Genomic DNA, 12,646 nt, shown 5'->3' with positions numbered 1-12,646 from the left:
TAGCTAGAGCCATTCATGGCATACCCCAGTTGGTCTGGAAAGCAGATTTGAGAGTGTGTGCGTTCCGGGTGCTTCATTTTCACCCAAGTGCAGATGCTTAAGGCAGGAAGATTGGCCTCTCCAATGTGTGTCAGGTGCAATGGCAGAGAATACATTTTATCACACAGTGTGGGATTGTCCTCTGTTCGCATATAAAGCAATGGCTGACCAGTATGTCTGTATCACTTTATTGCATACCAATTCCTTTACAGGAGAATTGGTAATATTTGATTTACTGGAGGGGCTGGGAGGCTTGAGCGGGCCACAGAAGATACTGCTTCTAACGTTTATTGTAGTAGGGGAAAAATGCATTTTAGGCTCCTGGGTATCACCGTAGCCTCCATTTGGTCATAGCAGGCTGGGGTTCATCTCCTGGCATTGTGGGAGGGGAGAGATGCAGCACTTTCAGTTAAAAGAGCACAATTATGTATCTATATGGAACCCATATTTATAGTCTCTCATACAGAGGGCAAGGAGTATGATTCAGAATCATCTGTATACGCCTGGCGGAGGATAGAGTTTACTGAAGTTTTTCATTTCCACGTAATCAGTTTGTTGTTTTTCTTTGGGTTTTGGGAGGGAAGGGTTTGGGGGGGGGGGGTAATGCTATAACGCATTTTTTCATTGTTCTCATCTACTGTAATAATAATAGATATACTCTATATTCAATATTTCTCTTGTACTTCTGTTCACCTTCCAATGTTTTCTCTGTCGACTAATTATTGTAAGCCACATTGAACTCAAGACTCCTTGGGATAATGTGGGATATAAATGTTGTAAATGAATGGTTTGATTAGAGGAATTACTAACCGTAATTGGTTTGATCATGACAAGTGGCTATAAGAACCCAAGTTCTCTGCATAGTTTGTGTTATTTCACTTCTTTGTATATGACTTGTTCTTTTAAAAACAAATTTGCAGTGGCGTTCCTAGGTTGGCTGCACACCCTCCGCCGTCGCATCATCTGGGGGTGCTGAGAGCTGTCACGCAGATTTCAGTTCTGCCAGTTCCCTGCCCCGCAACAGGAAGTAACGTCGGAGGGAGCAGGGACCTGGTGGAGCAGACAACCGCACGGGTGCTCCCTGCACCCCCTTGCAGCGAGCAGGGCAGACCGCCCCTACCGCCTCGCTTTTGGTATGCCACTGCAGATTTGAACTAATTAAAAAAAAAAAAAAAAAAAAAAAAGGCAAGAGAGGGGCAGCAGCACAAGGGCTTATGGTTTGGGCTGAGAGCTGTCTGCACAGAGAGGGAATGGATGCATTTATTATTTTTCTCCTAATTAGAGGATCTGCTTGCCTATTTAGGGACTGCACAGCTCACACAGGTTTACTTAGTGGTTCTCAGTCTCCATCTGCTGGTAGGAGTCTGTGCCATAGGAGGGAATAAAAGAAAGTAAATTAGTAAGTGAGACATAATTTCTCCTTTTATTCACCCAAGTTTGAAGGATGTGAAGGGAAGTTCCTTAGACTGCAATTAATGCCTGATCTCCAATCTGCCCTTTTGTCTAAAATGATCAACAAAGTTGTGGCAAATGAGCTGTCCAGCTTCTTAATATAAATGCATTTTTTCGCTAGACATGCTCAATCTAACACTGTGACAACACTGTCGAGGATAAATTTAGACAAAAGGGAAGGATATTTTTTCTAGTTTCTATAGATTTGCTTTTGGCGGTTAATTTGCTTGATCACTCGTTACTACGTTAGTGATTGTACAGTATAAGTATTAGAGATTTTAGCCTTAGGTTGGTGTCTAGTCTTATATGGAGAACAGTTTTTTTTTTTAAGGTGAATTGGAAAGGATCTTTATTTGAGTCATTCATTGGTATGTGAGGTTCCTCAAGATTGTTTTATTGACCATATTTTAATATTTTTTGGCTGGTCATTAGGCTTTACACTAAAAATCTGCAGATATTCAATTATTAATGACCTTGAATTCCAGAAATTCTAAAACAGTAGAAGAAATCTTTCATAAACTGAATATTTTAGTAACTTGGATTAAACTTTTTATTTTCCATAATCCATTAACAGTGGCACTCTTCCTAGACACAGTATGGAATTGTGGACAGTGTAACTGCATTTTCAGGAGTCCTTGGTCCCTATTAAGTCTTCAACTAAAATACTAGGAGTTACCATAGATAAACCTATTTCTTATCTTCCAGCTAGACCAGTCCAAACCGGTGTTATCCCCCGACCAACAGATGGAGGTAGCGAAAAACAAGGTGATCCACGGAAACAGATTTTTATTGATGAAGGACCCAACTTGGCCAAGTTCTGGCTTTGCCTTTGTCAGAGGGTCTACAAACATATATAGATAAAAACGATTACAATGGTCCAAAGAAAAAATATATAACGCATGCTAACAGAAAAATTGTATATAAACATAACATATAAACATGTAAACACAAACCTGAGAAAAAAAACATCACCACCAGATTCCTTCAAAACAAATGCTGAAGAGTTGAGTAAAAAGACACATCTACCTGTAAATAGTTAAGCAGTGTAATCAAAAGGGTAAACATGAAGGTTCTGAAAGAGCTAAAAAGACAGAGGTGTATTTTCAAAGCAATTACATAGAGGGGCATAACCGAAAAGGGCACCCACGTTTTCCTGAGGACGTCCCGGCAAAGCGGTGGGGAAACCTGTATTATCGAAACAAGATGGGTGTCCATCTTTCGTTTCGATAATACGGTCGGAGACGCCAAAATAGCGAAATTTAGGTCGACCTTAGAGATGGTTGTCCTCGATTTTCGGCCTTAATGGAAACCGAGGACGCCCATCTCAGAAACGACCAAATACAAACCATTTGGTCGTGGGAGGAGCCAGCATTTGTAGTGCACTGGTCCCCCTGACATGCCAGGACACCAACCGGGCAGCCTAGGGGGCATTGCAGTGGACTTCACAAATTGCTCCCAGGTGCATAGCTCCCTTACCTTGTGTGCTGAGCCCCCCAACCCCCCCCCCCCCAAAACCCACTCCCCACAACTGTACACCACTGCCATAGCCCTAAGGGGTGAAGGGGGGCACCTACATGTGGGTACAGTGGGCTTCTGGTGGGTTTTGAAGGGCTCACATTTACCACCACAAGTGTAACAGGTGGGGGAGGATGGGCCTGGGTCCGCCTGCCTGAAGTGCACTGCACCCACTAAAACTGCTCCAGGTACCTGCATACTGCTGTCATGGAGCTGGGTATGGCATTTGAGGCTGGCAAAAAATATTTAAAAAGTTTGTTTTTTGTTTTTTTTTTAGGGTGGGAAGGGGGTTGGTGACCACTGGGGGAGATTGGGGACGCCCTTCTTTTTTCCATTATCGGTTGAGGATGCCCATGTGTTAGCCACGCCCCAGTCCTGCCTTCGCTACGCTTCCGACACACCCCCGGGAACTTTTGGTTGTCCTCGCAACGGAAAGTAGTTGAGGACGCCCAAAATCAGCTTTCGATTAGGCCGATTTGGCGACCCTGGGAGAAGGACACCCATCTCCCGATTTGTGTCGAAAGATGGGCACCCTTCTCTTTTGAAAATAAGCCTGATAGTAACCTATGGAACTTTGTAAGTCTAGTGCTTTGAAAATGAGGCCCATAGTGGCTTAAAATACACACATAGTAACATAGTAGATGACGGCAGAAAAAGACCTGCACGGTCCATCCAGTCTGCCCAACAATATAACTCATATGTGCTACTTTTTGTGTATACCTTACCTTGATTTATATCTGTCTTTTTCAGGGCACAGACCATATAAATCTGCCCAGCACTAACCCTGCCTCCCAACCACCAGCCCCGCTTCTGCCATCCAATCTCCGCTAAGCTCCTGAGGATCCCTTCTTTCCGAACAGGATTCCTTTATGTTTATCCCACACACGTTTGAATTCCGTTACCATTTTCATCTCCACCACCTCCCGCGGGAGGACATTCCAAGCATCTAAGATTTTCCACAAACGACAGATAAACCAATTAAATAAGTCGTAACCCACATAACTTGACAAGAAACTCTATAGTTTCACATTAGAAAAATGTTGATCACAGTTGGGTTATGTTTTGTTTTTTTAAACCATACAAACAATGTTTATTTATTTATGACGCTTTTATCCCACATGAGCTCAGGTTTAGTGTGGCTTACATTGCAAACATAGATTAGTGCATGCTTAAACATCACAAATTACGACATTGTGATGATCCTTGTATTTCCCCTTGAACCTAGCTAAAAGCAGCTGATTATCACAATGTAGCAACAGACTCACCTGAAAAAGGAGCATAAATGAATAAAACAAAAGCTAAGCCCTATCTAAGGGCAAACTGACACAAACAGCTGCCATATGCTGTTCCTTTAAGTACCAAACAGCAAACATGCAGGAAAGCTTACATAGTGTTTAAAAACGGCAAACAACGATGCCCATTATAATATAGCCACTTCTCATTAGGCCTATATAACTTGTGAGGACTGGGTTGAGAACCTGTGAACTAAAGGAAAGAAAATTAGTAGATAAGATCTAATTTCTTCCTTGTGTGCACCAGACAAGTCCAGGACTTCTGGAATGTAGAAAAGCAGCCCTCAAGATGGGAGGAGATCAGTCATCCATGTTCTGAGAACTGAAGCTCCAAAGTCTGCTTCCTCCTTAGCTGCCGCATCCAAGCAATAGTGCTTTGAAAAGTATGTACTTTGATCATGGATTTGCAGAGGACCATGTTGCTGCTTTGCAGTTTCCGAAAGAGAGCGTTCATTATATTCTGCCCAAGATGCTACCCCTCCAATGGAGTGCGCACTGTTGTTGTAGGTAATTGTCTACCGGCCAGTATGGAAAAATTGTCTTACCTGATCATTTTATTTCCTTTAGTACCAACAGATACAGTCCAGAATTTGTGTGTCTGTTGACCAACAGATAGAAACAAAGTAGGGCTTTGCAATTCGCTTCTTAAGGTTATGCAGCTCTAGAACCTTCAATAATTTGAATGGGAAAGTAATGGTGATCCTACATGCGCACCAATCATGTAATGGTCAAACTAAGACGTTACTATCAGTAGCATTAGGCTCCCACAATTCCGATTGATGTAGAAGTTGCAGAAAATGGACAGAGGAATAACCAACTAAAATAGGAAGTATCGTACTCCAGTGACAAAGCACTGTTAATCTGAAGACTGAGCTGTTGAATTCAAGTGATACCTGGGAAGACCGAGGTAAGGGACTCAGCACCACCAAGTATTCTCCCAAATTTCCTCTCTCCAGCAATATCAAAGGGAAACTTAGCTCAGCTTAACCAGAAAGCACTGGTTCAGGAGCCTGAGAGAGCTTCCAGGACCTTTACCATCTACTGGAAACAAACAAAATTATTGAGCATCAGTGCTAGGACCTTTACCATCAACTGAATATCGTTGGTTATCGCGTGATATAGCTGGTTAACTTTTCCGCACTAACATGAATATTCAGCGGCGATAACGGTTATCTTACGCTAAATATTTGCGATTAGCCAGCTAAACACTATCTGGCCAGGAGCAATTCCTAACCAGTTAAATGCTGAATATCATGTTGGGGGGGGGGGAGGCGATACTGACTAGTTGTAGGCTGCACCTCTTCTTATACTGGTGATGTCACTGGAAACTGTCTTGTTTCTCTGTACCTCTTTCTTCTGGTCAGGGAATATGATCCACTGGTCTAGCTGGATTCAAGGAAATTAGGTAAGATGAAATTTCATCTTTGGCATATATCCAGCATGGCAAAGAAATGTTTATACGCTGAGATTAATGTGTTCATACTAGAGAATCCTTAACCATGAATCTCTCGACATTTTTACACTCGTGTGTCATAAGTAAATCAGGAGTATCCTCCTAATGCATTGTATCAGATACATCCCAAATTCAAAATGTGGCAGTAAAATTGCTGTGTAATGAAGTTATCAATAGAAATCAAACAAAATAAAACATGGAAAAGAAAATAAGATACCTTTTTTATTGGACATAACTTAATACATTTCTTGATTAGCTTTCGAAGGTTGCCTTTCTTCGTCAGATCGGAAATAAGCAAATGTGCTAGCTGACAGTGTATATAAGTGAAAACATTCAAGCATTACTATGACAGTCTGACAGGGTGGGAGGATGGGGGTGGGTCGGCGGTATGCATGGGGACATCAAAGCATATCATTGATATTCTAACAGGATGGGTGTGGATAGGTGAGGGGTGGGGTGATCAACAGAGACATACAGCTTTATGGTGTCTGTCAATGATATGCTTTGATGTCCCCATGCATACCTCCGACCCACCCCCATCCTCCCACCCTGTCAGACTGTCATAGTAATGCTTGAATGTTTTCACTTATATACACTGTCAGCTAGCACATTTGCTTATTTCCGATCTGACGAAGAAGGGCAACCTTCGAAAGCTAATCAAGAAATGTATTACGTTATGTCCAATAAAAAAGGTATCATCTTATTTTCTTTTCCATGTTTTATTTTGTTTGATTTCTATTGATAACCTTAAGAGTGGACTAACACGGCTACCACACTCCTCTACTGTGTAATGAAGAAAATTTGACCATTTTTGCCCACTTTTGATTGAGGAACATTGGCTACCTATTGATTACTCTGCAAGGTCTGTTACTGGTCGGCCTACTTTCTTGGCCAGTTTGTTAATCCCATACACACTAAAATGTTCACTGCTGCCTGGATCCCTTCATTTACCGTAGTGAGGTTTGAAAGATGCTCATTGTTTGGAGTTATTGCTCCATAATTCTGGAATGATTTACCTTCTGATCTGCAGTTTTATAAGAAATTTAAAGTTGGCTTAAAGACCTTCTTTTACACACAAGCCTTTGTAGAATATGAAAGTTATTAGTTAGAAGCACTTTATTTTGGACCTGTGCTTAATGGACCTGTTAATTGAAAGTATCTATGAAATTTTCTTTTTATATTTAGCAAGATAAGCACGGCTCAGGAGAGTGTATCTGAAGATTAGGACTGTACTGAATATTCGTGTTCAATTCAGCCCCAAATACATTATTCTTCTTTGACCAAATAGCGATTTAAATTCGAATACAAATAGTCCGTGGCTCTACTGTTCTAAATCCTACTGAAATAAACACTCTATCTCAAATTTCACGTTGATTCTTTTATTTATTTATTTATTTTATTGTATGTACCCCACATTTTCCCACCTGGGTATGCTCAATGTGTCTTACAGGTTGGTTTAAGTAAAACAGGTTATATAGTAGACTTCAAAAGTGAATTACAGGTTATTTATAAAGTAAAACAGTTTGCCTGGTAAGGGTCCAGTGGGTAACAGGTTATTTAGGTAAGTTGGGCTATGTAAGGTTCAGGAGTGGATTGTAGGTTACCTAAGGAAAATCATGTTGCGTGATTGAAAGGACAGTGTATTGCCACGTGATTTGTGAGTGTTTAGTGGTGTAGGATCATTGTGTTGCGATGGGACATGTTTGGTTATTTGGGGAAAGATCTGTAAAAGTAGGCTTTCAGGTGTTTTCTGACTTGTAAATAGTTGTTCATGGACTTTAGATAAGGTGTTCCAAATTTTGTTGTGGTGAAGCCTGTTGTGCATGTGGTTTTGTATTTGTCATTGACATTTGGGGGAGGGTGAGATAGGACTTCACGCTAGTGGTAGCATTGTGCAGTGGTAGGTTTATTAGGTCAATCATGTATGCCGGTGACAGGCCAAATATTATTCTGTAAGTCAGTGTGCAGATCTTGAAGGATATTTGTGGTTTGATGGGTAGCCAATGTAATTTTTGAAAGTGGTTTTTACTACTACTTAACATTTCTAGACCGCTACTAGGGTTACACAGCACTGTACAGTTTAGCAAAGAAGGACAGTCCCTGCTCAAAGGAGCTTACAATCTAAAGGACGAAATGTCAAGTTGGGGCAGTCTAGATTTCCTGAATAAGGTATGGTGGTTAGGTGCCGAAGGCAACATTGAAGAGGTGGGCTTTGAGCAAGGATTTGAAGATGGGCAGGGTGGGGGCCTGGCGAATGGGCTCGGAGTTTATTCCAAGCATGGGGTGAGGCGAGGCAGAAAGGGCGGAGCCTGGAGTTGGCGGTGGTGGAGAAGGGTACTGAAAGGAGGGATTTGTCTTGAGAGCGGAGGTTACGGGTAGGAATGTAGGGGGAGATGAGGGTAGAGAGGTAGGGAGGGGCCGCAGATCGAGTGCATTTGTAGGTTAGTAGGAGAAGCTTGAACTGTATGCGGTACCTAATCGGAAGGTGAAACAAACAGTGGATCCAATAAAAGTCCTCTCACAATGAGTGTCTTCCCGAACAAGGTCTTTATTAACAGTAGCACAATTGACCCGACACGTGACGTGTTTCGGCCGTGAGGCCTGCGTCAGGGGTCTAGTATTATCTGAAGAAAAAATGCCTTGTGGGTCAGGTGAAAAACCAGCACTAAAACTGCTAAAAGAGGTATACTCGCACACGCCGAGCACCGCTCCTCACACGCATTCGGCCCGAATGCGTGTGAGGAGCGGTGCTCGGCGTGTGCGAGTATACCTCTTTTAGCAGTTTTAGTGCTGGTTTTTCACCTGACCCACAAGGCATTTTTTCTTCAGATAATACTAAACCCCTGACGCAGGCCTCACGGCCGAAACGCGTCACGTGTCGGGTCAATTGTGCTACTGTTAATAAAGACCTTGTTCGGGAAGACACTCATTGTGAGAGGACTTTTATTGGATCCACTGTTTGTTTCACCTACCGTTGGTTTTCCTGTGGAGAGCTCACCTTCTGTGGGTGTTTGCTTCGTTGTACCTAATCGGAAGCCAGTGAAGTGACTTGAGGAGAGGGGTGATATGAGTATATCGGTCCAGGCGGAAGATCAGACGTGCAGCAGAGTTCTGAACGGACTGAAGGGGGGATAGATGGCTAAGTGGGAGGCCAGTGAGGAGTAGGTTGCAGTAGTCAAGGCGAGAGGTAATGAGAGAGTGGATGAGAGTTTGGGTGGTGTGTTCAGAGAGGAAAGGGCGAATTTTGCTAATGTTGTAGAGGAAGAAGTGACAGGTCTTGGCTATCTGCTGAATATGCGCAGAGAGGGAGGAGTCGAAGATGACTCCTAGGTTGCGGGCAGATGAGACGGGGAGGATGAGGGTGTTATCAACTGAGATCGAGAGTGGAGGGGAGAGGAGAAGTGGGTTTGGGTGGGAAGACAATAAGCTCGGTCTTGGCCATGTTCAGTTTCAGGTGACGGTTGGACATCCAGGCAGCAATGTCAGATAAGCAGGCTGATACCTTGGCCTGGGTTTCCGCAGTGATGTCTGGTGTGGAGAGATAAAGCTGGGTGTCGTCAGCATAAAGATGATATTGGAAACCGTGAGATGAGATCAGGGAGCCTAGGGAAGAGGTGTAGATAGAAAAAAAGGAGGGGTCCAAGGACGGATCCCTGAGGAACTCCAACAGAGAGCGGGATGGGGTGGAGGAAGAACCCATGAGAATGTACTCTGAAGGTACTGTGGGAGAGATACGAGGAGAACCAGGAGAGGACAGAGCCCTGGAACCCAAATGAGGACAGTGTGGCAAGAAGTAAATTGTGATTGACAGTATCAAAAGCGGCGGATAGGTCGAGGAGGATGAGGATGGAGTAGTGGCCTTTGGATTTGGCAAGGAACAGGTCATTACAGACTTTAGTGCCGTTTCTGTCGAGTGTAGGGGGCAAAAGCCAGATTGAAACGGATCGAGGATGGCATGAGAGAAGAGAAAATCAAGGCAACGGCTATGAACGGTTTTTGCCATTAATGAGTCTTGCCACTGTGTTTTGTGCTGTCTGTAATTATTTAAGAGTTTGTTCCTTGCAACCTGCATAGAGTGCGTAGCAATAGTCTGCATGGTCAAGGACCATAAGGATCCTTTTACCAAGGCATGCTGAAAAATAGCTTGCAGTAGCGTAGGTGCAGGTTTTGAGCTCGCGCCAATCCATTTTTCAGCGCACCTGTAAAAAAGGCCTCTCTTTGGTTTTTGGGTTTTTGTTAAGGCTGAGTACCCATTATTCGTGTTTGGTATTTGTATTCGGACGAATAGCAAAATATGCTATTCGGTACAGCTCTACTGAGGCTCTCAAGTCAGCAAAATAATGTGAAACGGTGGCGGCCAAAGCCAGAAGGATGCTAGGCTGTATAGAGGGGCATAAGCAGCAGGAAAAAAAAGATGTTAGTTCCCCTGTACGAGTCAGTGAGGCCCCACTTGGAGTATTCAGTTTTGGAGGACATATTTTGGAAATTGCATAAACAAAAAAAGAAAACCTCTTCCAAGACTGCATCGTTTATAACTGCCAATATGTGATTGACGTGTTGGTGAATTCCTGACTTGCCCTGATTGTGATGCCCCCGTTTAATCATGGAGGTGGGGTGGTGGTATGGCTCTCACTCAATGGACCATGCAGTTCATCCTTTACTCTTACTATGGGAGCCGAATGCAGGACTGGGAGGTTGACCGTCTTTGGATGTATTTCTTAATTGCATGTTGACTTCATTTGTTGTTGTCGTCATCTTCCTTATATACTGAGTTCTATGTATCTGATGTGCTCATAAATTCAGAATGTTGTACATATTTAAAATTGCAAACGGCTTAATTAGTTGAATGATGGGCATTATATTAAATATGAAGAAGCTTGATAAATTACTCTGCAATGGACACTGCTTAGCTTCTATAGCATGGCCACCTCCTATTACAGACGTATATGAGACCTCTTGGGATAGGCAGCAAACCTTCATCTCCCTCCCGCTGCCACCCCTAAGTTGCAGACTTCATGCATGCTGTTGGCTTTACTGGTCCTCTGGTTCCTCTGTCATCAACTTTCTGCTCTGGAGCAGGAGATGGGTAGAGCTGACAGTGCATGCATGGCCCTGCAAGTGCCTCAGTTTGCCTCGCTGTTCTGCTGATGGTCTGGAGAAGCAGCAGCAGTGGCAGGGGAACAAAGATGCAGCGGTAGATGTGGGAGGGAAGAGAGAAGGTGGGACACTGGATGGAAGGAGGGAGGGGGATGGAAACCTATAGGTAGATTCAGTAAAAAGAAGGAAATTGATGACTGGATGCTAAAAATGAATTAAATCTGGACAAAGAGGCAGAAAAATTGAATACAGCTGACAGAAAGAAAAAGAGGGGAGAGAAAAATGACGCAAGTTAAGAGAAGATGGAGAAAAGCCGGAACCAGAGCTGAGACCAGCATAGTTTAGAAAAATAAAATAACCAGACAGCAAAGTTAGAAAATGTCATTCTATTTTCTGTTTTTGGAATGTCCATTCCAAAATCTCTGCTGTTTGGAGGTTCTCGAAACTTAGTGTATTTGACTTGAAGTTTAGAAAACACAGTCCTAGATACCTAGGGGTCCTTTAAGTAAGGTGCACTGAAAAATGGATTGCAGTAGTGTAGGCGTGGGTTTTGTGCACACACCAATCCATTTTTCAGCATGCCTGTAAAAAAGCCCTTTTTAAAACTTTTTGCCAAAAATGGACATGCGGCAAAATCAAAATTGCCGTTCGTCCATTTTGGATCTGAGACCTTAACTGCCAGCCATTGACCTAGCGGTAAAGTCTCGCGCGGTAACAGGGCGGTAATGACCTACGTGTGCCAAATGCCACTTGGCCTGCGTAGCTGACGTGCGCCAGAAAATAAAAAAATATTTTTCACGTGCTCATAGCAGACAATGCGCCAAAAATGAAATTACCACAAGGGGCACACGGTAGCTCCATTTTGGTGCACATAGACACATGGCTTAGTAAAAGGGTCCCTAATTAGTTCTTGCTTCTCCATTCCTTTCCCAGGTACTGGCATCGGTCCCTTAACCCTCGCAAGCTAATAGAAGTGAAGTTCTCCCATCTGAGCAGGAACATGACAATGCAGCGTACCATGAAACTATACAGACTACCAGAGGTCAGTAAAAGAGGCATTGGGGTAGGGGGAAAGCCTAAGGATTGTACCGTCCTCTGTCAAATAATGGCAGGAATAATCTGCATTGATCCCCAGCACAGGAGTGTGAACGAGCAGATATTGAATGTAAGGCATTTCCCCATCTCCCATTTCTTTTCCACAGGCCCCAAAGACCCCTGGCTTGTTACCTATGGAGACTAGGCATGTGCCAGCTGTGCACAGATTGCTGATAGAGTACTTGAAACAGTTCTACCTGACTCCAGTCATGACTCAGGAGGAGGTGAAGCACTGGTTCCTCCCTCAGGAGAATATCATCGATACCTATGTAGTGGAGGTGAGGCTCAGTGTGGAGATGTGAGCATGACGGTGATTGGCGGCAAAGCATTGCATATATTAGTTATGACACAGATAAAATGTTTGTTGTATTTCCATTTGATCACCTCTAACTGGCTGTCGTCAGGGAGCCATAATGCACAGCTTCTAGTACCTTTTCTTATTTTTGCCAAAAGCTTTCCCCATTCAGTGAGCAAATTGATTGTGAACAAGCCGCAGCTGAGACCACAATCTATGGAGTGAGTTCTGCTTGCTTGTATACACTTGTGAATTGTTTATTTTCTAGAATAGATTAAATGCATTGTGGTAGAACAGAAGAGAGTCTTTAGTAAGTTGTAGAAATGATTTGTAGTATTAGTAGTACTAAATATAACTGATCCTCATTGTAACTGACAACTTGATGACCAGTTGATCTGTCAGAGGCCT

At 43.2% G+C, this 12,646-nt stretch overlaps 1 protein-coding gene across 2 annotated transcripts in view; it reads left to right on the top strand.

Annotated features, from left to right (window-relative positions):
- The window catches only part of NMT1 (N-myristoyltransferase 1), a 74,311-nt gene that overhangs the window by 45,333 nt on the left and 16,332 nt on the right, over positions 1–12,646 (top strand). For both annotated transcript variants that reach the window (XM_030220651.1, XM_030220652.1), the window contains exons 8-9: positions 11,782–11,890; positions 12,051–12,221. In XM_030220651.1, the coding sequence (XP_030076511.1) occupies positions 11,782–11,890; positions 12,051–12,221 (280 nt within the window). The remainder of the gene's footprint in view (positions 1–11,781; positions 11,891–12,050; positions 12,222–12,646) is intronic.

This window comes from Microcaecilia unicolor, chromosome 12 (assembly GCF_901765095.1).
Source record: "Microcaecilia unicolor chromosome 12, aMicUni1.1, whole genome shotgun sequence".
Classification (NCBI taxonomy): Eukaryota; Metazoa; Chordata; class Amphibia; order Gymnophiona; family Siphonopidae; genus Microcaecilia; species Microcaecilia unicolor.
Note: the sequence above shows the minus strand (reverse complement) of the source record. Positions and strands in the feature narration are given on the sequence as shown.